This window comes from Microtus pennsylvanicus, chromosome 2, assembly GCF_037038515.1.
Source record: "Microtus pennsylvanicus isolate mMicPen1 chromosome 2, mMicPen1.hap1, whole genome shotgun sequence".
In the NCBI taxonomy this organism is placed as follows: domain Eukaryota; kingdom Metazoa; phylum Chordata; class Mammalia; order Rodentia; family Cricetidae; genus Microtus; species Microtus pennsylvanicus.
The window spans coordinates 7,327,447-7,353,310 of record NC_134580.1 but is presented as its reverse complement, the minus strand read 5'-3'; the positions used below and the strand labels follow the sequence as shown (position 1 = coordinate 7,353,310).

General features: G+C 49.0%; 1 protein-coding gene across 6 annotated transcripts in view; it reads left to right on the top strand.

The window, feature by feature from the left end:
* The window catches only part of Mgat3 (beta-1,4-mannosyl-glycoprotein 4-beta-N-acetylglucosaminyltransferase), a 48,052-nt gene extending 26,188 nt beyond the window's left edge, over nucleotides 1-21,864 (top strand). For 4 of the 6 annotated variants that reach the window (XM_075959852.1, XM_075959848.1, XM_075959849.1 and 1 more), the window contains exon 2: nucleotides 17,259-21,864. In XM_075959852.1, coding sequence (XP_075815967.1) covers nucleotides 17,260-18,873 — 1,614 coding nt within the window. In that variant the 5' untranslated portion in view covers nucleotide 17,259 and the 3' untranslated portion in view covers nucleotides 18,874-21,864. Of the gene's footprint in view, nucleotides 1-13,171; nucleotides 13,195-14,794; nucleotides 14,879-17,258 lie in introns of those variants that run through there. The other 2 variants (XM_075959847.1, XM_075959850.1) reach the window with 2 other exon arrangements.
* Nucleotides 21,865-25,864: the final 4,000 nt, after the last annotated feature.

Here is a 25,864-nt window from a genome sequence, read left to right as displayed (position 1 = left end):
ATTTGGCAAATTTAGATGAACTACCCTGTTATCTTTATTGTAACTGAGGACCAGCTTCCAGTACTGCTGCAACTATATCTTTCCAGCCTTGTGGGAGATAATTCTGTTCCTAGTGGCCCATGAGTTTAACATCTGTTTCACAAAGGGTGAATGAACACCATATGAAACACCTGCTTCCTATCTCTTCCAATCTAACATCACTACAGGATTCCAATTAACTTCTGCATAGCCTTGGGGGTGCCTATCGTCTGGTGATTGTTCTTGTATGGTAATGGGATAAATTAAGGTTGGTGTTCCAATAACTGTAAGCCACTCCTCTTTAGTTTCATAATGCAATGGTGCAGTAGATTCTGCTCTAAATTCCTTTGTCTGAGTCTGAGTATTTTTTTTTAATTTTCATTAGTAGGTCTTTCTAAAGGTTGTATCTCATCTGTTAAATTATTTGGCTCAGTTATCAAACCACTTTTTAAAGGATAAAATATTAATTATCAAACTCATAATAAGTATAATCAACATTATGTCAACCCCAGCTTAGTCATTTATCCCCTCATTTAAATTTCCCATTTTCAAGCCATCCATAGTTACACTATACAGGATCCTAGCACCCTGCATTGTCATGTTCCCCATTCTTAATGTAGGAAAGATTTTTCTTTTTAATATTATTTAACTCTCTATTAAAGGACTTCCCAGGTATCTCGCCAGATCTGCTGACTTCTCAGTAGTCTCTCTGGTGGGTGTGGGCAGTGAACTCAAGCCCCTCCCACAGTTTCCAAGCCCAAGCCTGCCTGCTTTCCAGAGTCCCAGCAAGTGGCAGCTCCCTGCTGTGAGTACTACAACTGTGACAGAGCTGACTAGTGTGACTCCACTGCCCATGGTCGTGCCCCATGTTGGGTGCCAAATGTTATTTTAATGTGGCTGTACCACTCCAAATCCCACCCTACTACTTTCTGTGTCTCCCCAACACCATATCACTATATATAACTATGATCTCTGTGGAGCCCAGCCCGGTGCGTACTCATCAAGGGAGTGGATAACGATGAGAACTGAAAGGGTAAACCCAGTGTCAGGTTTTCCTCAAATTCCACCAACTTCAGGAGTCAACTGTGTTCTGTTACTACAGGCTCTGCCTGTTGTTACACATGGGATCACTAAGCTTCACGTCAGGAGGATTCCTGTGTCTCCTCAGAGACCAGGGAAGCTGTTTACTTTCTTCTAAGCCCAGAGACTCTGACTTTCTCTACTTTAATCCCAAGATAGAAACAGGAATTAGTCATGGAAACTCCAGAGAGGCTGATTTCCATGAATCACGAAGAATCTCCAGGAATCCAAAGGACCTACAAGGGATGTGCTGCCAATTGGATGAGTGGAGACTAAGGCACCCTGCAGGGCACTGGCCTGGGATGAAGGCTTGGGCAGCATCCTTATTTATATTATTGTATGTAGAGTATGCATGTGTTATATGCATGAGTATGCGTGCATGTACATATGTATCTGTGCATATGGAGACCAGAGGTCAACATCTTCAATCATGCACCACCTTATCTTTTGAGTTATGGTTTCTCATTAAGTCTGGAGTTTCCTCGTTGGCTATGCTGAGTGTTGAGCTTGCTCTGAGAACTGCCTGACTCCATCAGTTCTGGGGTTACAGGCACATTTAGCTGTGTCCATCTTTTTACATAGGTGCTGGGAGATTAAACTCAAGTTCTTATGCCTATGCAGCAAATACTACCCATTGAGTCATCTCCTTACACACAGGGCAGCATTCCCACTCCAGGGCCTTTGCAGCTGAGAGGAGAGACCAGAGATTCCTCAAGGTCTGGCCCCAGGTCCTGAAAGCTCTCAGGTCTCTCAAATGATCCTACAGGGTGATAGGTGTCAGTCTCCAGGATAAGCAGAGCCTGTTTGGCCCAGTCATTTATCAAAACCTGCTAGAATGAGGCATGTTCAGTGGGACATCTGCGTCCCATTGTCTGGCAGGAGACCCACCAAAGTGAGCATTTACAGAGCAGACCCCAGCGCCGGGCTCCTTGGGGAATGCTTTGATACAATGGTTTCTTCAGGTCACTGCCAGAAGTGCTAAGAGGGTAACCTCTTTTCACCCAACAAGACAGGCTCAGAAAAGCAAAGAAAACTTGCCTGAGAGCACACAGCTAAGTCACAGCACCAAATTTCCAAACTTAACAGTAACTGTGAAAGCCAGTACTCACTGAGCGCCTGCTCTGTGCCTGGGCGGGCTTCCCAGCCCTTCCCATAGACCAATGAAAGGAGAAACTAAGGCACAGGAGGCAGAGGAACTCCTTGAGGCTGCAGGCAGTGTGTGGATCTTTGTGCCTTGTGCCTCAGGGACTGCTGGGCATGCAGATTTGTTGCAGGCCTCCCGGTTCTGCTCTCAGATATGGGCAGAGTCCTAGGGGACCTTGTGCAAGCCTAGAATAGGGTGGAAGGTAAGGCGGACCCCAGCTCCAAGTCGAGATACGCTTTAGAGCAGATGGACCAAGCAGATAGTGTCAGGGGTTCATTTCTTTTTCTATTCCGTTTTGTTTTGTTTGTTTGTTTTTGAGACAGGGTTTCTTTGTGTAGCTTTGGAGACTGTCCTGGGACTCACTCTATACAGCAGGCAGGTCTTGAACTCACAGGTATCCGCCTACCTCTGTCTCCTGAGTGCTGGGATTAAAGGCCTGTGCCACCACCGCCCATCTTGCTGTGTGTGTGGGGGGGAGTTCATTTCTGAAGGTGTTTCTGAGCTGGGTTTTGCAGATGGGATCTGACGTAACCTGGGCTATCTCCAATTCCGCTTCATGCACAACCCAGTACTGCCTATGGCTATTGGCCTGTCCATTTCTCTGCCATGGTGGAATCTGGCCCCTTCTCCCAGTTGGAAGACCTGAAGACCTCATTGCTAGCCCAGAGCTGAGGACACCAGAGATCTAGCATCAAGAGGGAGACGGAGACAGAGCCATTGGGTGTCATACAGGGGAATGACTATTAGGTCATGAACCAGCTGAACTATAGCAGAGGCCGTTAGCAGGAACCAGGACAAGGCTAGCCAAGGGCATCCCAGGTCCCAAATAGGACCCTGATCAGCTCAGGCTGACTCGGGACCATGGAGAGCTCCACAGGCACCTCTGTCACCCCAGTGACACCTGTCAAGTGTTTGGCTGTGTCCTAGAGCATGAATCTGATCACAACCTCCAGAGGGCCAGACTCAAGCTGAAGCTGACTTTGAGGTCATGGCTGGGTCATTGTGATGGCTAATTTTGTGTGTTACCCTAACAGGATTAAGACACTCCTGCCCCTTCATGACTTTTGAGGGCCCAGAGGCTGTCTCTGGAGGAGACAGGTGAAGGGAAAAGGTCCATTCATCAGTATGGTGTGCACTGTCCAATGGGAGAGGGGCCTGGAGCAAGCAAAAAGGCAGAGAGTGAATTCCTCTCCCCCTGGCTTGGGGCACTACTGCCCTTGGACATCAAGACTCTAGCTTGTCTGTCTTTGGGACTCCAGCAGCTGTTGGACTCTCCAGTTTTCAGCCTTGGACTGGGAATCACACCAGGTTTCCCTGGTGCTGAGGTCCTGAGGCTTGGAATGGACCATAGAGCTGCCCACAAGGGTCTCTATCTGGCCGAGGCCCATCAGCACACCGATGAACCTTCAAAATCACGTGAGCCAATTCTCCCAATAAATTCCCCTGTCTCTCTTGTTGATCCATCTGTCTGAAGAACCCCGGCTCTCAGACTTGGGGCTGTGCCTTCTCAGATTCCTCATACTGTCACCTGCCAAGGAAAAGGATGTAGGAGGGAAGGAGAGGAAGACGATGGAGAGAAAGACTTCCCACTGTCCTACTGCCACTTTGGCTTAGCCTCAGCCTCCTGTGCCCAGGATACACTCATCGCTACCCTTTTACCTGCTCTTCCAGAAGGCCTAGTCCCAGGGGCAGGATGCAGTGGTAGGGTGGCTGTCTTGGGACATCGTCCCATTCCCCAACTCACGCACCTGTCTTTGCAGGCTCAGACTTTGTCTAGCCGCCAGGGCAGAGCCCCCAACTCTGTTTCTTGTTACTTTGAGACAGGCCAGCACCTTCCAGGCCTGGAGTCCTTGTTCTGCCATCCCCCGAAAGGAAGGGCTGTGGACAAATCACAGGTTAAGAAGAGCTAGGCTGATGGATGCAGCCCTTGCGCCACACTCGGCCCTTTTTGTGTGGATTTCTGTTCAGTGAGACAGAGAAGCTACAGAGAAGCAGGTGAGCATGCTCAAGGCTGTGCATTTTCTCAAACGGCAGAGCTGGGGTTTGGAGGGGCCGTTGCACCTGTGTGAGTGACAGTGAACACCTTGAAAATGTTCCTGGAAGCCCCTGGAGAATCGTTGGTGAATTTTCCTGGCTTGAGAAGGACTTCAGAGTAGCCTCTGAGGCGTGGGATCAGGCTTGGAAAAGAAGGGCCCAATGGGCTTTGTTCTCGGAGAGCTACCTGCCTGGGCCTCGGGGCTCAGCTCTCTGGAGGTCCAGTCCTTCAGCAGTAGAAATTGGTTCTCAGGCAGTTCTGGGGATCCTGGATTTCCAAAGGGGTTCAAGCTGGGTGCATCCTGGGAAGCAAGGTAGTGTCCTCCAGAGGTAACACATGGCCAGTTCTTCACGTATTCCTTAATCCAGTGTTTCAGTTATTAAACACTGTCTGGCCACCCCATGAATCTGTCTGTACCCATCTGTCCTTTACTTTGGCTCTGCTACTTCCCAGGTCAGAAGGCTTTACCCTGCAGTATTGTGTGACTCACCCCACACTGACAGCAAGCTCCCCTTGGGCAGGGTTTGTCTCTGAGGGTCCTCAGTGCTTGGCCAGGTGTCAGGCTAAGGTGACCTTAGCTGACTGTCCACGGTGTGTTCTCTGGGTGGACTGTGTCATCCTACTTGGGTTCAACTTGGCATATGGCAAGGGTTCAGGACGGCTTTCCTACTGGCTGCAATGTCATTGTTGGCCCTTCAGAATTGAGTAGGCTGTTGACCAGTTGTATTTGACAGCATACAGGTTAGTTTGTCCCTCTGGCTACAGTTTCCTCATCTCTACAGCAGGGGAGACATGGATACCTGCTTTGTGTTGAGGAGATTGTATGAGGTTGTACACGTAGCATGCTCAGGAGAGTAGCTGGCGTGAGGCGTCAAGCCTCAGTGAAGGCTGGTAACAGAGGCAGAAACACTGAACAGGGCCCGGTGTATTCCTGAGTGCTGACTGTACCTGGTCCGCCTGTACTGTTGAGAGAGACGTGTTGACCTGGGAATCTGCAGTCGTGTCCGAGCCGTGGCTCAGTCACTGTCGTGGTGCCCGGGGGAACTCTTGTCGACCTTCCCACTCTGTTTCCCCATCTGTAAAAGCTGTGGTCATGGTGACCCCTTGAAGGCTGAGAGACTTAACTGAGGCCTGGAGGACAAATGATTGTTTATGCCATTTCACATATATTCTGCTTTAGTCCAAAAAGTGTATTTGAGGCAGTCACCTAAGTAAAGGTTTAAAAAAGAAAAAAAGTTGGGCCATAAAACTCATGAAGCCGTGAATGTAGAAGTTCAAGGAAAGATGGTCTCGAATGGTCTCGAATGTGTCCTGGGTGGACTGTCACCCACTTGGGTTCAACTTGGTGAATGGAAGGGGCTCAAGGCTTAGTCCCATAATTCCCAGCAGCAAACTTGACTTTTTTTTTTAAATTTTTTTGGCTTTTTCACCCATCTGTATTGATATCTTACCTCCCTCCCCCTTCCCTGAGGGGCTTTCCTTTTCCCCTAACAGAACTTGTTCTCCTGCCGTTTCCCTTTACCCTTCTCCCACCTTCTGCAGCGTTTCCCTCCCCTTTCCTAAAGAGTCCCCTCTTTCCATCTCAGGCTTTTAAACTCACTCTGTAGCTCAGGATGGGCTCAAACTTCAGATCCTCCTGCCTTAGCCTCCCCAGTGCTGGGATGACAGGTATGGGCCATCCCACACTGAGATGAGACTCAAGTACCTGACCGCTCTGTATAAAACATCAAAATTGTCTGGTCATGGTGCAGCGATGGCACGCACCTTTGATCCCAGAAGAGGCAGGCAGATCTCTGAGTTCAACGCCAGCCTGGTCTGCAGAGTGAGTTCCAGGACAGTCAGGGCTACCCAGAGAAACTCTGTCTCAAAAACAACAAACAAAACGCTACCACCACCCAAGTTTTAAAATGATTTATTTTGGGGAAATAAAGAAAGAAAGAGAAGAAAAAGAAGAAAGAGAAAGAAAGGGATTCAGCCTGGCTTTTGGCAGGAAAAAACCAATGGGCTCCAGCTGGCGTCCAGAGAAGAGTCCCTAAGGGTGTGGCTTAGTGGGTAGAGTACCTGAAATTACCTGGTACGACCTGGCACAAGTGAGAAGGAAGCACGAAACACGCAACAAACCCGCTTAGGAGTTTATTAACGTGTACTGGCCTGGTGAGGTCGCTGTGCAGAGAGAGCAAGCTTGACCTTTATCAAATGGACTCATGAGGTCAGACTGACCCAGCTGCTCCGGGGCTCCCAGGTCAGCTCAGACTGGCTGCTGGGGTCTGGTTTCACCATTTCTAGCCCCACAAGGGGCAAGAGTGGCCAGGCCACCCTGAAAAGCCCCATCCTGGCCCCCAAGAAACCCTATATGAAGTCTCCTGCTTAGTCCTTTGCTGCTGCCTTGCCCGACAGAGGCGGTCACCCTCTTGTGTCTTTCCTAATAAATCTCCTCTGGAAGGTTTGTTGTACAGTGTGACTTTGTGGTATTCCTCGGCTTCTTACTGGCGTGATACCTTTCCCCCTGGAGCTGTAACACAATGATTCCGGGACACGGATAGGCTCTCTTGGTGCCTGTATCCCCCTTGGGGTCAGAGCCACATTGGGACTCTATCCCTCATCTCAGGTTCACCTCCAACAGACTCACCTTCCAGCTCACTGATGGCTCAGCGCTCCATCCACCAACGGCAATTAGTTAAGTTTCCCCTTGGGTCGGTGTAAACACTTCCCTCAGTCTAAGGAAGTGACCATTGAGCACCTGGCACCCCTCTGGTACTCTTGAAGGTAGAGGTATCCCCAGCCACTGTCTTTTTTCAAAAACTATTATTTTTTTATTATGTATACAATGTTCTGCCTGCATGTGTGCCTGCCCTCCAGAAGAGGGCACCAGATCTCATAGATGGTTGTGAGCCACTATGTGGTTGCTGTGAATTGAATTTAGGACCTCTGGAAGACCTCTTAACCTCTGAGCCATCTCTCCAGCCCCTCAGCCACGTCTTTAAGGCTACAGCTGGCCTTCTTCCCCTGACCCCATATCCCCACTCTTGGAGTTGCAATCCTGCAGTTTCCTTAGGCTCAACTAGACCCACTGTGCCCCTTCCTGCCCTCTTTTCCCTCCTGCCCTTTGGAGCTGCCCATAATCCCACAGCTCCTCTAAGTCTTTGTGGATTTTGTGACTCTGCTTACCCAGCCTTTCCGGAGGATGAGACCCCCCTCCCAGAGCTCCGTTTTCGTCCTCGCCTTCTGGCCCCCTCACCTGGCTTCCACAAAAGCCCTGGTACCTGCTGAGTCTCTTCTCAGGCTTAACCAGCCTAAGCCCCGACTCCTCCTGAGTGCGGTGATTAGATGCTGAACCATTTGTGTCTCCCGCTGGTCCTCCCTTAGTCCTGGGGACACCGTGGCTACAGGCTGTAGTGCATTTTTCCTTCCCTCCTCTCATCTAGGGGAATGGTGTCTTTTCCATGTCCTCTCATTCCTCCTCCTTGGGATGCCTTTTAGAAAACCTCCAGGCTCTCCACCTGGCACCTAACCCAAAGGGCCTCAAATTTATTAACTTTTGCAATAAAATTTGGCCTCAATATCCTTTAGATAACCAGTCCAAATGGCTGCCTAACAGCACCCTAGACCCCAGTATTATCCAGGACCTTTACAAATACTGCAAGCAATTGGGGAAATTGTAAGATACCCCATTCCCTATGTTCAAACTTTCCCTTTTCTACCCTATAAGCCCTGTTTGTTTTTGTCTGCTTTCTACCCCCACCCCAGCACACACACACACACACACACACACACACACACACACACACACTCACTATGTAAAGTTCTGGTCTTTTAAGTCACTGTTGATGGATCTGTAAGTTTTTTTGCAAGGTGGGAGCTGGAAGCCAGTCCTAGTAGAAGGGGGAGTAGGCCAGCTGTGTAGTGTGCACACCCAGCACACACTCCCCAACGGCTGGTGCATCTCCCAGCTCCCTCCTGCAGCGTCCTCTGTCTATAGCAAGGGCTCAGAAACTTCCTATCTCTAAGCCTTCTTTGTTCTCAGCTTACTGAATTCAGTTCTACAGGGACTCAGATGTCTTTTAGGTATGAGTAACATTGGACTGTTTCTTGTTGTCCCACTTCATTAAAAGTTGTCTTTGGAGTTGGGGGTGTGGCTCCCCCTCCTCTGTACCGAAGCATGCTGTTTAAAGGTTTCCTCGAAAACATCTATCCCTTCTCAGACAAGACACCTCACTATGTGACGGAGAAAAGAGAGCAAAACAAAATAAAGGGACCGAGTGTTCCCAGTGGGGACCATGGCTGCTCATCTCATACTCTTCTGGTTTGGGTTTAACTCTCTAAAACTTTTCCTAAGTTATATCTTATTTCAAGATTTGTAAGGTTATTGTGTAACTTTCTATACCTCAAGATTTGTAGGCTATTGAATATAATTTTTAAAAAATCTGTAAAATCGGTATCGAAAGAGTTAACTTAGGAGTTGTAACATCAGGGTTAATATTAAAAATCTTTTTTGTATGGTTTTGTTTTTCTTTCTTTTTTTTTTTTTCGAGACAAGGTTTCTCTGTGGCTTTGGAGCCTGTCCTGGAACTAACTCTGTAGACCAGGCTGGTCTCGAACTCACAGAGACCCGCCTGCCTCTGCCTCCCGAGTGCTGGGATTAAAGGCGTGCGCCACCACCGCCCGGCCAGTTTTGTTTTCAAGATAGGGTCTCTCTACACAGTTCTAGCTCTCCTGGAACTCACTCTGTAGGCCAGGCTGGGCTGGAACTCACAGAGATCTGCCTGTCTCTGCCTCCCAGCTCTGGGATTAAAGGCGTGTGCCACCACCACCTCGTTACACAGGTGATCTTAAAGGAAATGTGATTTACTGCCTTCTTAGCTGCTGTCTGTCCCCTCATCAGGGTGGAGGCAGCCATGTGGCTCACAGCCATCTTTTCTAGGTTTGGAGAAGATAGATTTTGTCATGTGATTTCACTTCCATCTTGATTACAAGTGACCCACATGGCATAAGCCAGCCAAAGAAAAGAACATAGAAAGCTATGCAGCCCAAACCAGATGATTCCTCCAGGATTTTTTATCACACTAGCAAGCCTTCCCCTTATTGGCCTCAGCTCATAGTCCCTTCTCTCCCTCTCCAGCCTCTTTGGTCTCCCTTTTTCCCTCCCCAGTGACAGGCCACCCAAATCAACCCTCCTTGGTGCCTACTTTCAACCTACTGCCAGTCCCTAGTCTCCCTGCTACTCACCCCTGTTCCGCTATGGGACTCCCTTTATCTACCGCTACCAACCTAAACTGGCCACAGTTCTCCCTTTGTGGGAGGTTGCCAGGGTGGATGGCGTGGTCAGGGTATATGTCCCCTACTCCTCAAGTGAATTCTTAAATAGAAAAGAGACTGGAGCTGGGAGATAGTGGTGCACACCTTTAATCCCAGCACCCAGAAGGCAGAGCAGAGGTGGGTGGATTCCTGAGTTCAAGGCCAGCCAGGGATACACAGAAAAACCCTTTCTTAAAAAAAAGCAAAGAAAGGGGAGCTGGAGAGATGGCTTGACGGTTAAGAGCACTGGCTGCTCTTCCAGAGGATAAGAGTTCGATTCCCAGCACCCACATGATGGCTCACAACCATCTGAAATGAGATATGGCGCCCTCTTTTGGCCTGCAGGTGTAGTGCAGTGCACTCATACATAAATTTTTTTAAAAAAAGCAAAGAAAAAAAAGAGGGGATGGGGAGAAAGATTTGTTTTAGCTATCCTAGGTTTTTTGCTTTTCCATATAAAGTTGAGTACTGTTCTTTCGAGGTCTAAAGAATTTTGCTGGGCATTGCATTGAATCTGTAGATTGCTTTTGGTAAAATTGCTATTTTTACTATGTTAATTCTGCCTACCCAAGAGCATGGGAGATCTTTCCACTTTCTGGTGTCTTCTTCAATTTCCTTCTTCAAAGATTAACATTCTTCTCATACAAGCCTTCTACTTGTTTGGTTAGAGTTACTCTGAGATATTTTATGCTATTTGTGGCTATTGTGGAGGATGTTGTTTCTCTGATTTCCTCCCCAGCCCTTTTATCATCTGTGTACAGGAGGGCTACTGAGTTAATCTTGTATCCTGCTACATTACTGAAAGTGTTTATGAGTTGTAGAAGTTCCTTAGTAGAATTTTTGGGATCGCCTATGTAAACTATCATATCATCAGCAAACAGTGAGAGTTTGACTTCTTTTCCGATTTGTATCTCCTTGATCTCCTTTTGGTGTCTTATTGCTCTATCTAGGACCTCAAGAACTATATTGAATAGATATTGAGAGAGTGGACAACCTTGTCTTGTTCCTGATTTCAGTGGAATCGTGGGGAGTTTCTCTCCATTTAGTTTGATGTGTCTGAACCCTCGCCAACCATTCTGGCCACACCCACCAGTGCCATCAATGGGATTATTGGGCCACTGACTGTCCTCATGTCCCTCCCAGCATGGGGACAGCAGGCCCTGACTGCCCTCTATCCGACCTCCTAGGTCTGGTCATGGACATCTGAGGGGGCCCAGGCTCTCTTGGTCTGACCACTGCCCTCTCTGACAGGGAGCTTGAGGTGTGAGTAAGGAGGCCGCACCTCCCAGACTTCTGTAATAGCTGTAACAGCCATTTCCCCCGAGGCAGGGGTGTGGCCAGGCCCCTTCACTACAGGAAAAAGAGCTCAAGATTAGGCTACAAAACCCCACCAATCCCCATGATCAGGCCACCAATTCTCTCCAATCCCAGGCTACCCGGAAAGCCCACACACACACCAAGAAACCCTACCTAACTAAAATCTCTCTCCTGCTCAGTTCTCTGCTTCTTCTTCACCGAGTGGAGGCAGCCACCCTCTTGTGTCTCTCTTTGGTGAGGTTTGTTGTGTGGTGTGACTTTGTGGTGTTCCCAGGCTCCGGACTGCCAGGGAGCAGTAACAATTCCAGTAGGGAACCCTTGTCCCTCAGAGCTGTAACACCCCAGGTTGGAGCCCGTTAGAGAAGAACTGTCTTCTGGAGGGATCAGGGCAGTCTGCCTCAGAGGCATTCTTGTCTTCCTGCGTTCATTTGGCTTGCTTCCTTCTGCTCGACCTGCTAGCCTTGTGTAACTTCCGGTCTTGTTTCTCCAACCTGGGGCTGGAATGCACTATGCAGAAATGGGCTTCCCCCGCTTTGGGATGTCGACCCTTTCCCTCACATCAGTGGGGATGACCCCATCTCTGCTCAGACATAGCTGGTGTTTAGCTGAGGTCAGGCCCCCACCTGACTGTCTTTCCTGCCTACAGTCAGCTGTGCAGACACCACTTAGACACCTGAGGGTGCAGGCATTTGAACTGGAGACAGAAGCATACCTTGTGTCTCTAGTTCAGACCTTGCCCTGCCTCTCAGGACTAGCAGCCGGACTATTCCTTGCTTGCCTGCTCAGGGACCCTCCTAGAGAGATGCCTCTGAGGCCAGTTCCCACACTCCCTCCAGCCAGGGAACCCTGAACAGGCCCCTGGTTGGAAGAAATGGCTCTTGGACTCCAGATTGAGCATGCTAAGTCCCCTATGACCACAGAGCTAAGAGAAGATCCTGCTGGAGGTTTCCAGTCTGGAACATTAGAACATCTGAAAGCTCACTGCACACCCACTGTGCACCGGAAACTCCATGTGTAGATCCCAGGTACAAAGACAGGTTGAGAATGCCGAGGAAGCTTGCTAAAGACCAAGAGCGTCTTTCTCTTCCACCCTGCTGCCTTCGGGCTGTGTGAGGACTGTAGGGGGGGGGGGGGTAGGTGACCTGGGAAAAGCACCCAAACCATGAGAATGAGCAGCAGAAAGGAATGTTTTGCTTTTCCTGAGTTACTGGAATTTGATCACAGGCCTTTTATGCTCAAGTCCTCTGCCCTGACAGGAACATTTTTAAAGAAAGGCCCAAAGGCCAGTTTTTTGTCCCAGCCCCACCCCCCTGCACAAGCTTGTCCACAGTCTGACGCTCTGGAAGAAATATATTCTCTGCTAAGGCTGTGGAAAGCATGCATGCTTAACATGTGGAGGCCCCGGGTTGCACCAAAAACAACAAACTAACAACAAAAAATCCAAATAAAATGTGGAGTTCAGTTAATAGTGCCATGCTGGTGTCTGTTTCCTCTGCGTCAAATCTGTCATCACAAACTGTAGGGTAATAGCAGAGAGTGGCTGGGCGGTGGTGGCGCACACCTTTAATCTCAGCGTTCAGGAGGCAGAGGCAGGCAGATCTCTGAGTTCGAGGCCAGCCTGGTCTACAAGAGCTAGTCCCAGGACAGCCAGGGTGGTTACACAGAGAAACCCTGCCTTGAAAAACCAAATAGTAGAGCAAGTGGGGGAGGCATGCAAGGGGCTTTCTGTCCTGTGTTTGAAACTTATCTGGTAAAATACAGATATTCCGAAGTTGAAGGTTTATTTAAGTTGTGGGGGAGATAGACAAACATCTCTAGCCTTGTCCAGAAGCTAATTGAGACATTAAATGGTGCCAATGAATAGCAAGTGGTTAGGTTCCACATCATTTGTGAGTACAGTGGTTCATTTGGCAAAACAAAGGAAACGAAAAGGCTAGGCGTGTTTCATGGAATTTAAAAGGAAATGGGAGATCTATTTCTATCAACGTGAAACTCTCTTAAATTCATGATTGACAGAAGAAAACAACTGGTTTGGACTTGGTGTATGCCATGGTAAGATTTGTGAGTAGTACCAAACCTGGAACCAAGAAATTGACTCTAATTGTTCATGCCTACAAACCAGTCTGTTTATTTTTGGTTTTGTGGGTTGGTTTTTTGTTTTGTTTTTTTTTTTTTTTTTGGTTTTTCGAAACTGGGTTTTTCTGTATAATAGTCCTGACTGTCTTGGAGCCTGCTTGGTAGTCCAGGCTGGCCTTGAACTCACTGAGATCCCAATGCCTCTGCCTCCCAAGTGCTGGGATAACAGGTATGTGCCACCATGCTGATGTGCGTCTTGTTCTTTGTTTTGTTTTATTTTGAGACAGTCTCTAAACTGACTGGCCTGGAGCTACTATGTAAAACAGGCTAGCCTTGGAGTCAAAGACCTCTGTCCACTTCTGCTTTCTGAGTGCAGGCCTGGCTGCTTGCTTGCTTGCTTGCTTGAGACAGGGTCTCACTGTCTGTCCTGAAACTCGCAATGTAGACTAGGCTGGCCTCAGATTTACAGAGATCTACCTGCCTTTGCCTCCTGAATGCTGGAATTAAAGGCATGAGCAACCATACCTAGGTTTAAAGGAATGCACTGCCGCACCCAGCATGACTTCATTTTAAATATTTATTTTATTTATTTATTATGTATATAATATTCTGTCTGTGTGTATGCCTGCAGGCCGGAAGAGGGCACCAGACCTCTTTACAGATGGTTGTGAGCCACCATGTGGTTGCCGGGAATTGAACTCAGGACCTTTGGAAGAGCAGGCAATGCTCTTAACCACTGAGCCATCTCTCCAGCCCCATGACTTCATTTTAAACATGATCAGATTGCTGGGATCTGGTGGCTTGCCTCTGTACAGAATCTCAGCACTAGAAGAGGCTGAGGCAAGAGGATTGCCTCAAATTCAAGGCAGTTTGTGCTACAGAGGGAGACCCTATTTCAAAACCAAATTAAATATGTTCCTTGGAGATTTGTGGCAATTGTAGTCTAGGAGTTTTGTTTGTGTTTGTTTTCTCTGCCAGTTAAAGAATTAAAAGGCAGGGAAAGTAAGTACAACAGATAGCAGTAGAGAACTCTCCAAGCCTCCTCCATAGAACCTCCCCCATAGGGCCTCCATAGAACCTCCCCCATAGGGCCTCCATAGAACCTCCCCCATAGGGCCTCCATAGGACCTCCTCCAGAGGTCTCCTCCATAGGGCCTCCATAGGTCTCCTCCATAGGGCCTCCTCCAGAGGTCTCCTCCATAGGTCTCCTCCATAGGACCTCTATAGGACCTCCCCCATAGGGTCTCCATAGGTCTCCTCCATAGGACCTCCATAGGACTTCTATAGGACCTCCCCCATAGGGTCTCCATAGGTCTCTCCCATAGGACCTCTTCCATAGGACCTCTATAGGGCCTCCCCCATAGGGCCTCCTCCATAGGACCTCTATAGGGCCTCCTCCATAGGACCTCTATAGGGCCTCCTCCATAGGTCCTGCTCCATTAGACCTCATCCATAAGGCCTCTATAACGGTATATTATTTATGTTTTAATAAATAAAGCTTGACTGAAAATCAGAGTGCAAAGCTAACCATACTAGTCAGCCGTAGAGACCAGGCGATGGCGGTGCACACCTTTAATCTCAGCACTAGAGAGGAATATAAAATGGGAAGAGGCAGAAGCTTGGTCTCAGTCTGCAGCCTGAGGTTTGGTGGGGAGCATTGCTGTCTGCAGTCACATTGAGGACAGGATTGCCCCTTTGTTTGTCTGAGCCTTGGTAGAGGTAAGAATTCTCTAGTGGCTTGGTTACTTTGCTTTTCCGCTCTTCAGCTAAAACCACAATATCTGTCTCTGGGTTTCTATTAGTCATTCTACAGACCTCCTCCATAAGGCCTACCCCAATTGGCCTTCTCCACAGGACCGCGCGGCTAAGGTGGAAGGCACTCTGGTTACCTCCTGATGTCCTAACAGATCAAGGTTAGGACAAGCAGTCTGAGAGGCTAGCTAACGGGAAGGAGGGAGTTGGGGTGGGGCTGTTCTCCCAGTTTTTGTTTTTTGTTTTTTGTGATGTAAACTTTAGTAACCTCCACTCCTGTAGAGTGGAGTAGGAACTCAGGAGACCTCGAACAGTAGCCTAAACTGTGAAAAGGATCAGTTGCTTTGCCGATCCCTGTGATTTCATGGCCTTTTTTTTTAAAGCTGTAAGTCTATATAATCTTTGTTATTATTTGCTTGTTTTGAGGCAGGGTTTCTCTGTGTAACAGTCCTGACTGTCCTGGGACTTGCTTTGTAGACCACGCTGGCCTTGAACTCACAGAGATCTGCCTGCCTCTGCCCCCCAAATGCTGGGATTAAATGCACGCATCAGCACCACCGGTTTGTATTTATTTTTTTAATCCAGACAGGAAGCAAGCACGATAAGCACTCACGATTTTCTTTTTCTTTTTTTTTATTGATTTTTATTGAGCTCTACATTTTCTCTGCTCCCCTCCCTGCCTCTCTCCTCCCCTCTTCAACCTTCCCCCAATGTCTCCATGCTCCCAATTTACTCAGGAGATCTTGTCTTTTTCTACTTCCCATGTAGATTACATCTATGTAAGTCTCTCTTAGTGTCCTCATTGTTGTCTAAATTCTCTGGGATTGTGGTTTGTAGGCTGGTTTTCTTTGCTTTATGTTTAAAAACCACCTATTTTCTTAAACCAGTGGCTCTCAGCCTTCATAATTCTGGGATCTTTTGATACAGTTCTTCATGTTATGGTGACCCCAACCTTAAAATTATTTTTGCTTCTCCTTCATAGCTATAATCTTGATGCTGTTATGAATTATAATGTAAATAATCTGTGTTTCCCAATGGTCTTAGGTGACCCCTGTGAAAGGGTCACCCAAAGGTTGAGAATCTCTTTTTTAAACAGTACTATCTAAATTAGGAGAACCTTCTCTTAATTTATAATGTGTAAATTGGGGTTAAGTCCCTGAAATCTAGAGTAGGAAACAGGAAACGAAACAGAACAACAAGAAGAACATTTATGAGAACTTAGCAGGTGATTAAGTTGGGTCCTTTTTGTTAACCTCTGTTGCTATGACTAAAATACTCAAAGCTAAAACAAAGAACATTAAGGGGAAAAAACCAAACCATCTTAGAGGCCTGGGGTTGCCTCCTTAGTCTAAAATAAAAAATAAAAATAGAACGGTGGTCAGCAGAAGCCACAGCAGGACTAGGAACTTAGTGCCCTCAGTTTACCATGTGGTTACATTAACCAAAGTGGTGGCCAGTTCCATAATTGCTTTGACTTTTTCCCCCCTTAGTTTTATGTGCATTGATGCCTGCATGTATGTCTGTATGAGTGTGCCGGATCCCCCTGGGACTGAAGTTACGTGAGTTGCCAGTGGATACTGGGAATTGAACCTGGGTCCTCTGGAAGAGCAACCAGTGCTCTTAACCACTGAGCCATCTCTCCAGCCCATGGTCACATGGTCTCCAGTAACCAGTTTAACTGACTTCCTAGGATACATAGCTATTAGAGGTAGAAGGTCCGAGGGGAATCTTTCCTTGTTAGAAGAAATACAAACCACAAGCCCATCCTAGGATGGGGGAAAGGTGCCAGCAGCGCAGCAAACACATCTTTCTATCCTTTTAAGGTTCAACCTGATTTCTCACCTTCATGAGGTGGTCCTCAAATCCCAAGACAAGTCCCAAGAACTCCTAGTCTCTCATTTTTCTGTGAAAATGTACTGACAGGGTTTTGTTGGTTCTTACACACACACACACATACACACACACACCAAATAAAAATAAAGGGAAGAAAAAATACAAAAGGAACAGAAGCCTAGGACAGGGTACCAACAAACCTCTGAGCAGCTTGCAGCTGATCCACACCTTACCCTCTACCCCTTGGAGCCTGCCACCCTCTAGGACAGCATTTTCCCCTGGTTGCATTTTGCTCTAGGAGCCAAGTCTAACCCTGGTGAGCAGCATGTAGCTTCAGGTGGAGGAGCAGTTTACAGAGAGATGTGATGGGGACTCAGGGGTGTGGAAGCAGGGAGCAGGTTTGTGTGTGCATGTGTGTGTGTGAAAGAGACAGAGAAAGACAGAGATAGGGTTTCTCTACATAGCCCTGGCTGTCCTGAAACTCACTACGTAGATATGTAGACCAGGCTGGCCTCCATCTCTCAAGTGTTGGGATTAAAGGCATGTCACCACACCCAGGACAGTGGACTTTTGAGGCTAGACGGTGGGGTGACAGTACAAGTCCAGGAGATTCTCACAGGTGGCGCAGCTAGGTCTCCCCTCACATCCCCTTCCTAGGACAGAAGCCCAGACAGCTGCACTGACATCTCGCTCTTTCCCTTCCTGCAGGATGAAGATGAGACGCTACAAGCTCTTTCTCATGTTCTGTATGGCCGGCCTGTGCCTCATCTCCTTCCTACACTTCTTTAAGACCTTATCCTATGTCACCTTCCCCAGAGAACTGGCCTCCCTCAGCCCTAACCTGGTTTCCAGCTTCTTCTGGAACAATGCCCCTGTCACTCCCCAGGCCAGTCCAGAACCGGGTGGCCCGGACCTGTTGCGAACCCCTCTCTACTCCCACTCCCCATTGCTCCAGCCACTGTCCCCCAGCAAGGCCACCGAGGAATTGCACCGGATGGACTTCGTGTTGTCGGAGGACACCACTGAGTATTTTGTGCGCACCAAAGCCGGTGGTGTGTGCTTCAAACCAGGTACCAAGATGCTGGAGAAACCTTCAGGGCGCACAGAGGAGAAGCCCGAGGTGGCGGAGGGCTCCTCAGCTAGGGGCCCTGGTCGGAGGCCCATGCGGCACGTGTTGAGTACACGAGAACGCCTGGGTAGCCGGGGCACTAGGCGCAAGTGGGTCGAGTGTGTGTGCCTCCCAGGCTGGCACGGACCCAGCTGCGGGGTGCCCACCGTGGTGCAGTATTCCAACCTGCCCACCAAGGAGCGCCTGGTACCCAGGGAGGTGCCAAGGCGGGTTATCAACGCCATCAACATTAACCATGAGTTTGACCTGCTGGACGTGCGTTTCCATGAGTTGGGCGATGTGGTGGATGCCTTCGTGGTGTGCGAGTCCAACTTCACCGCCTACGGGGAGCCGCGGCCGCTCAAGTTCCGAGAGATGCTGACCAATGGCACCTTCGAGTACATCCGCCACAAAGTGCTCTACGTCTTCCTGGACCACTTCCCACCCGGTGGCCGGCAGGATGGCTGGATTGCAGATGACTACCTGCGCACTTTCCTCACCCAGGATGGCGTCTCCCGCCTACGCAACTTGCGGCCGGATGACGTCTTTATCATCGATGACGCAGACGAGATCCCCGCACGTGATGGTGTGCTGTTCCTCAAGCTCTATGACGGCTGGACGGAGCCCTTTGCCTTCCACATGCGCAAGTCCCTGTACGGCTTCTTCTGGAAGCAACCGGGCACGCTGGAAGTGGTGTCGGGTTGCACCGTGGACATGTTGCAGGCCGTGTATGGACTGGATGGCATCCGTCTGCGCCGTCGCCAGTACTACACCATGCCCAACTTCCGACAGTATGAGAACCGCACAGGTCACATCCTAGTGCAGTGGTCTCTCGGCAGCCCCCTGCACTTTGCGGGCTGGCATTGCTCCTGGTGCTTCACACCCGAGGGCATCTACTTCAAGCTTGTGTCCGCGCAGAATGGCGACTTTCCACGCTGGGGTGACTATGAGGACAAGAGGGACCTCAACTACATCCGCAGCTTGATTCGCACTGGGGGCTGGTTCGACGGCACGCAGCAGGAGTACCCTCCTGCAGACCCCAGTGAACACATGTATGCTCCCAAATACCTGCTCAAGAACTATGACCAATTCCGCTACCTGTTGGACAACCCCTACCGGGAGCCAAAGAGCACTGTGGAGGGTGGGCGCCGGAACCTGGGCTCCGAGGGAAGGTTACCTGCTGTCAGGGGCAAGTTAGATGCAGTAGAGGGTTAGGGCTGGGCAGGCTGGGGTGATGGCTACCCCAGTGTTATCTCTCTGGCCTCTTGGGGGCTCCTGAGAGAGCTAGGAGCCCTTATAGGTGGTTCTCTCTGATCAAGCCCTCTGGAATTAAGGGTCAGGCCTTTTAGCCCAAAACAGAAAAGAAAAATTAATCATTTCCAGTAGAGAAGAGCAAGCCCAGACATCTATGCAGCATTTTGTCCCCAAGAGTGCTGTGGGCAAGCGGTGTCCCTGGAGAGCATGAGGTGATTTTCTGGGGCTGGGAGGGTTGTGGAATTTCAGTCTCATCGAGAGAATTCCACCTCTGACATTCTGCATTATTGACCTGCAGAGGAAAAGGGGGTGGGAGAGACCATGCCAGGAGTTCCCAGGAAACTGTAAATAAATGCATTTGGGTCCAGGAACAAGAAAAGATACTTAGTAGGGAGAGGCACTAGAGAGTATATCTGCTCTTGATCTTGACCAAGAAGCTAGGGAAGCGATGGAAAACGGCACCCACGAGACTGAGCACTTTGCATCTTGCTCAGAAGTGCTGGACCCAAGGAATGAGGTTCCCGCTGGCTGGGAGGGTGGAGCCAGTGGCTGTCAGTGTCCCTCCCTCTGTAAGCAGACATACTGGGGGCCTGAGGAAGCTTCCTCTTGTTTCCAAATCTCGCTCTGATGGCCTTTTCACTTTTCCTATTACTGTCTCGTGGGATGCCAGCTGAGCTGCTTGCAAAGGGCCCTAGGAGCACAGTTCTCAGGGTGGGACCGGAGCTGGAGACTGTATGGATAGCCAGTATAGTAGGTGGGACGGGAAAGGAGACTGACGTAAGGCCTCTATACCTCCCCCCTCCCCCCATCACTTTCTGCTGGCATCCAGTCCCATTCTACCACCATCCCAGGTTATTCCTGTGCCCCCCCTCCACTGCCCCACTAAGAGCTGGCCAGGGGCCAGGAAGGGGCCACAAGGTTTTCTGGGGCCCAAGAAAGGACTTTAAGGTCAGTGGTATGTCAACCTGTTCCTCTTAATTTTCCTTGTGGTGGGGGCACAGGGTGTATTTGTTGGAGAAGATTCTAAAATGATGTAGAAGCCCCTTGGCAAACAACAGTCAAGTAAGACCACCTTGTTTCTAATTAAGTAGTCTAGGGGGAGATGATCCAGAGCCTGTAAGACAGCAAGTTTAGCTTCATAAACAACTTTCAGGTCTGGATAGAATGGCTGCATCCGCTCACATGATAAGGCAAGGAAGGGTAAACTTTTCCCTATGAAGGGCAGGAGTCAAATATGTCTGTTGCTTCTGATAGCATCTTACTGGTCAGGACTTAGCTGCATGGCTACAGGTAGTTGCAAGGAAAACTGGGAAATGTAGTTTTTGAGCGGGACTGCTGTGTCCCTGCCTCCGTTTGAGAGTTCTGTACTACCAGCAGCACCTTTGTGGGAAGGGTGCAAGTGATTGCGCATCATGGGACCCTGCTCTCTCCCTGCCTGCCCCACAGTTGAGGTCCAGTAGGGACTCGCAGGTGTATGGGAAGAGTGGGTGCCTCTCCCTGAGGCTCCTAATAGTCCCCTTGATGCCAGTATGCAGGGCTGTCTGTGGAATGGCCAGTGTTTGTGTGTGTGTGTATATTTATGGGCATGGGTGCATGCTTGTGTGTATTGTACATGTCTGTATCCATGTGTCCCTGTACTAAGATGATGTTCACACGTGGGTGTAGGAGCATAGGCTTGGCTGTCCTCTTGCCTAGGACCTGGAGCCCATAGTTTTGTCTCCAGTGGCTCCTCAAGATGCCTGAGGCAGGAAGTTCTTAGGGGACCTTGAAAACAAGGCTAACAGGAGTACAGGGTCTGTCTGTCTGTCTGTCTGTTTTTATTTTCAGACTGAGGAATGGAATCTTGCTAGCTAGAGGGCTATGCAGCTGAGAACCCAGCACTCCCCCAGCCTCTCTTGGCAGACCACATCCTCCCACTGATACCCCAGAACCTCCTGGGTGATCTTATTGGAGGCATCCTGAGGTTTCCTTTGATGTAACTCTGTCTGGAGCAGTTTACTTGGCAGTGGGCATAGTGTGGGGAGCTCTAGTGAGCAGGCACGAAGCTGGCCGCGGGGTTCTATGGCCACTCCTCCCACTGAGGGACACCTCCATGAAACTTTCCCTTCAAAGAACTTCCTTCTCTGGTTCCTCTTGGGACTGAGAGGTAGTCCCAGAAGTCAGGGCATCCCAGAGACTTAGGGGTTCATCTGTGCCAAGGCACTCTTCTGAGATGCCTGTAGGTGTTCCTGTGTGATGCCTCCCCCTCAAACGAAATCCTCACCCCCCATACTCCTAGTAACCTTAGCTGCTTCATAGATACCCCATTTCAGGCATTTCAGGGTTCCTGCCCACAGGTGACCAGTTTAGAGACACTGGGAAAGCACAGTTCCTGCCTGGGCTGGCCATGTCTCTCAGACCAGTAGGGGAAAATAATGTAGCAGTTTCAGCCAGGCAGGAAGAGGCCTTGTCATGAGCTGAGAGACCACCTGTGAGAGATGAGGACTAAAAAGTTTCACATCTAACCACAGCATACACTGGGAATTTGAGGGCCAGGGGACCCAGGACCATACCCTCAATATGGAGGGAAACTGAATTGAATGTGGGTGCATTCTCCAGGAACCACTGGCCTGGGACCTCCAGACCCAAGGAGGCCTGTTTATTCCAAGCTGACCTTGTTCACCCAAGAGGCTCAGCGGTTATGGGGGGCAGGCATGATGATGTTTTGGGGGCAAAGGTGAGATTCAGGGTGGAAAGACAGGACTCATCCAAGCAGAAGGTAGGGCCCTGGGAAATGTGTAATTTAAGGACACCAATAATAATAATAATAGCATTATTTTTTTTGTAAAGGAAAATCAATATGTACATTCTGAAATCATTTTCTCTGTAAATGGTTGGATTTCATTTCACCCTTAAAGGGATGCTCAAAGGAGAAGATAATATTAATAATAAAAAACAGCTGCCAAGTCTGGAGGCTATGTGTGTATGTGGCCGAGTTGTGGGTGCTCCAGGGCAGAGGTGGGTGTGAGCAGACAGCTCTGTTCTTGCTTGCCAAGTCAGGACCCTGCATGGCATGAGTCCCTCACAAGGACTGGATGTGTAGGGAGAAGGAAAATGTACCCTGTCCCTTCACTTAGGGGTGTGGTCACCCCCAACTTGGGCGTGTGTTTCCTGCCTGTGGATGGAATTAGAGCTACTAGGCCTCTGTTCAGTGGGAGGTAGAAAGGAAGCCTGTATTCTAAAACTGGTGGCTTTTCTTCTGGGGTCAGGAGGACCCTCTAAGGGATCCAGGTAAGAGCATTGGTGGTAACTCCCACAGTTCTGCTTGGAGTATCAGATAGCATTTGGATACCCCTCACACCCGTGTCTGCCAAGGATTCTCTAAATGCCTCAGCCATGATCACATGGCTGCCTAAGTTCTGGACCTTTTGTTTGGGAATGACCATCTCTGTCATGCTACAGCAGTCCCTGAGGCCTTGGAGTACAGAGCCTCTTGTCCCTAGTGGGGTTCTAAGGACAGTCTCCGAGATAGCAGATCAGACTCTTAAGTGTTGCCTGGGTCTTCTGTGGGACAGCTGTGTAACCTCCACATCACACTGAAGGTCCAGAAGCCAGAGTGACAGCAGTGTTAGTGGCCTGACCTGGGACGCGAACTGCCCAGGTCTCTGGCCATACCCCCAAAGTCCAAAAGGAGCTGAGTAAGTGCTTGGGATAGGCTGGAAAGTGAATTCTGTAGACCCCAAGATGTGAAGCTGAAGATGCACCAGCCTGGCCAGAAGAGGGCGACAGCAACCCACTTGCCATTAAAGTGTTAACAATTCTAGTTTGTGTTGGGGTGTATCCTCATTACCATCAATATTTACAAATAATACATATATTTTCAGGTATTACTTATTAAATAGTTAAACATTTTCAGTCACATTCTAGAGTGAAAAACTGCTCCACTGTACCCGTTTGGCAGATGTGGTAAGCGAAACTGACACCTCACATCTGCCTCACACTTCAGGGCCGCGCTGGCAAGTTCAAGTTCGCCTGTGGTCAGAGGCTGATGTCACCGCGAGGCTGCACTTCCTGTGCATATTGGCAGGATGAGGAGGAAGTCAGGCAGAGACAAAGGAGAAGATAGGTACCGTGACATAGCAAAAGCTGCCAAGCCAAGCCAGGCATGGGTCCAGGCCAGGGGACACTGGAGACAGCGAGACGAGGGCTGGGGTGCAGGAGTCACATCCCAGCAAGTACACTGTGCTGTGTCCTCCTCGATGGCTGTCTGGGTGGGTGTGGGTACTGGCAGGCTCCGGGACCCCAGGTCCCGCCTCTAAACACGAGGCAGACAATGCTTTAGTGCAGGAAGCGGATTAATGATACCTGTAATCCTTCATCCAGAGAGGAGAGCTGACAGCCACCTTGATAACAGCTGTCAGATTCACCAGTGAAATGCCACTTGCCAAGGGACTGAGAGGTGGCTCAGTGGCAGAGTGAGTGTTGTTCTCCCAGGGGACCCAGGTTTGGTTCCAGCACCCACACCCAGTGGTTGTGACTAGCTTTGTGGGATCCAAGGCTACTGACTTCCTAAGGCATTCATGGGTGTACACAAACCCCGACACAGACACATAGCCATAATTAAGCTTAAAAATAATAAATTCTGGGGCTGGAGAGATGGCTCAGCAATTAAGAATTCTTGCTGGTCTTGATAATGGACCAGAGTTTGGTTCCTACTCCCCACATCAGGCAACTCACAGACACTGGTAACTCCAGCTCCAGGGGACCTAATATCCTCTTCTGGCCTGTGGATATGTATAAACACACCCCCATATACATAAATAAAAATAAGGACTGTTTTTGAGACAGGATCTTACTTTGTAGTCCTGGCTATTCTGGAACTTCCTTTGTAAAACAGGTTGGTCTTGAACTCACAGAGATCTATCTGCCTCTCCCTCCCAAGTACTGGAATTAAAGACATCCACTACCATACCTGTATAAAAAAATAAAATCTTTTTGGTTTTTCGGGACAGGGTTTCTCTATAGCTTTGGAGCCTGTCCTGGAACTAGCTCTTGTAGACCAGGCTGGCTTCAGAACTCACAGAGATCCGCCTGCCTCTACCTCCCGAGTGCTGGGATTAAAGGCGTGTGCCACCACCAGCCAGGTCTGACTTCAGGGCCTCAGAAACCTGAGATTCTGAAAGCCTGTAACCTCTAGAGCTCTTGGGGAGCCCTTCCCCTGCACCTACAAACGTTTAATCAAAGCATGAGTTGGTAAAAGGACCTGTCTAGGTCTGGCCGGCTCACCAGCATCTATAGCCTCAGTTACTCTGATAAATTCCAAAAGATTCATTTATAGCAAGAAGTTAATTCCTTTTTATTATAAAATGCCACACACCTTTAATCTCAGTACTTGAGAGGCCAAAGCAGGTAGGTGTCTTATGAGCATGGCGCTAGCCTGGTGTACAAAGTAAATGGTGTCAATCCTCCCCATCAGTGAAACAAAACAACTCACCCCACAAAAAGCCAAAAACAAAACAAAACACACGACTGCATGGGCAAGCCCAAGCCCAACCTGCACCCTGGCCCAGCCTCCTGAGCTCACTTACTTTAAGCCACTGAGCTATGAGCTTCTTTGATTAGACTAAGTTCAATTAGACTTGTAAGCGACTGATAACATTTTGTTTTTAATGAACAACAGAAAAGTCAACCCAAACTACAAAGGCGGAGAAGGAATTTGCTGACTTCTTGACAGTCAAGATCCAGGTGTTGTCTGCCTTCCATGCTGCCTGAGGTACCAGTCGTTACCACAGCGCCATCTGACTCTGTAACTTGCTGAGCTTTCCAGCTTCTGGGTCCCCGTAGAGTTAGTCAGGCTGTTGAGTTAGTGACAAGAAGCTCCAACCTTCACAGTTTCTTTTCTTCAGACTCAGTGCAGAAGAAATAGCCCTTTTCTTTAGAGTCCTGAGCCTTTAGTCCCAGCACTCGGGAGACAGAGACAGGTGGATCTCTGTGAGTTGAGTGCGTTCCAGGACAGGCTTCAAATCTATACAGAGAAACCCTGTTACAAAAAAAAAAAAGTCCTGAGCCTGGGGGGACTCTTTAGTTGGTATAGGGACCTGAGTTCAGATGCCCAGCACCCACCTTAAAAAAATAGGCACAGTAGCACATACCTATAATCCTAGTACTGGGGAGGCAGAAACAGGGAGGTCCCTGGAGCTCACTGGCCAGGAAGTCTAGCTCATTGGTGAGGTTCAGGTTCTGTAAGAGACCCTGTCTCAAAACTTAAGGTGGAGAGTGACTGAGGAATCCATTGGCTGGGTGTCAACCTCGGCCTGTACACACATGTGAATGAATTTACTTGTGAGCACACATACTGGTGTGCATATGCACACAGTCTTGGGTTTGAGCTGGGCATGGTGGTGCATTCTGATGATCCCGACATTTGGGAGGCAGAGGTAGGAAAACTCTCATAAGTTCGAGGCTATCCTGATCTATGTACTGAGTTCTAGGCTAGCCAAGACTATATTACTAGAGTCTTCTCAAACAAAGTCGGGGGGCTAGAGAGATGACTCGGGGGTTAAGAGCACTGGCTACTCTTCAGAGGGTCTGGGTTTGATGCCTCGCACCCATAAATTACCACGACTGTCTGTAGCTCCAGTTTCAGGGGACCTAGTGTTCTCTTTTGGCTTCTGTGGCACCAATACAAATGTGCAGTGTGCTTACTTATATGCAGGCAAAAAACTCTCAAGATTATTTTATTTATTTATTTATTTATTTATTTAGTTAGTTAGTTAGTTAGTTTATCGAGACAGGGTTTCTCTGTGGCTTTGGATCCTGTCCTGGAACTTGCTCTTGTAGACCAGGCTGGCCTCGAACTCGCAGAGATCCGCCTGCCTCTGCCTCCTGAGTGCTGGGATTAAAGGCGTGCACCACCATCAACCGGTGTTGAGTGCCTTTAATCCCTGAGCAGACCTGGGGGATTCGAACAGAC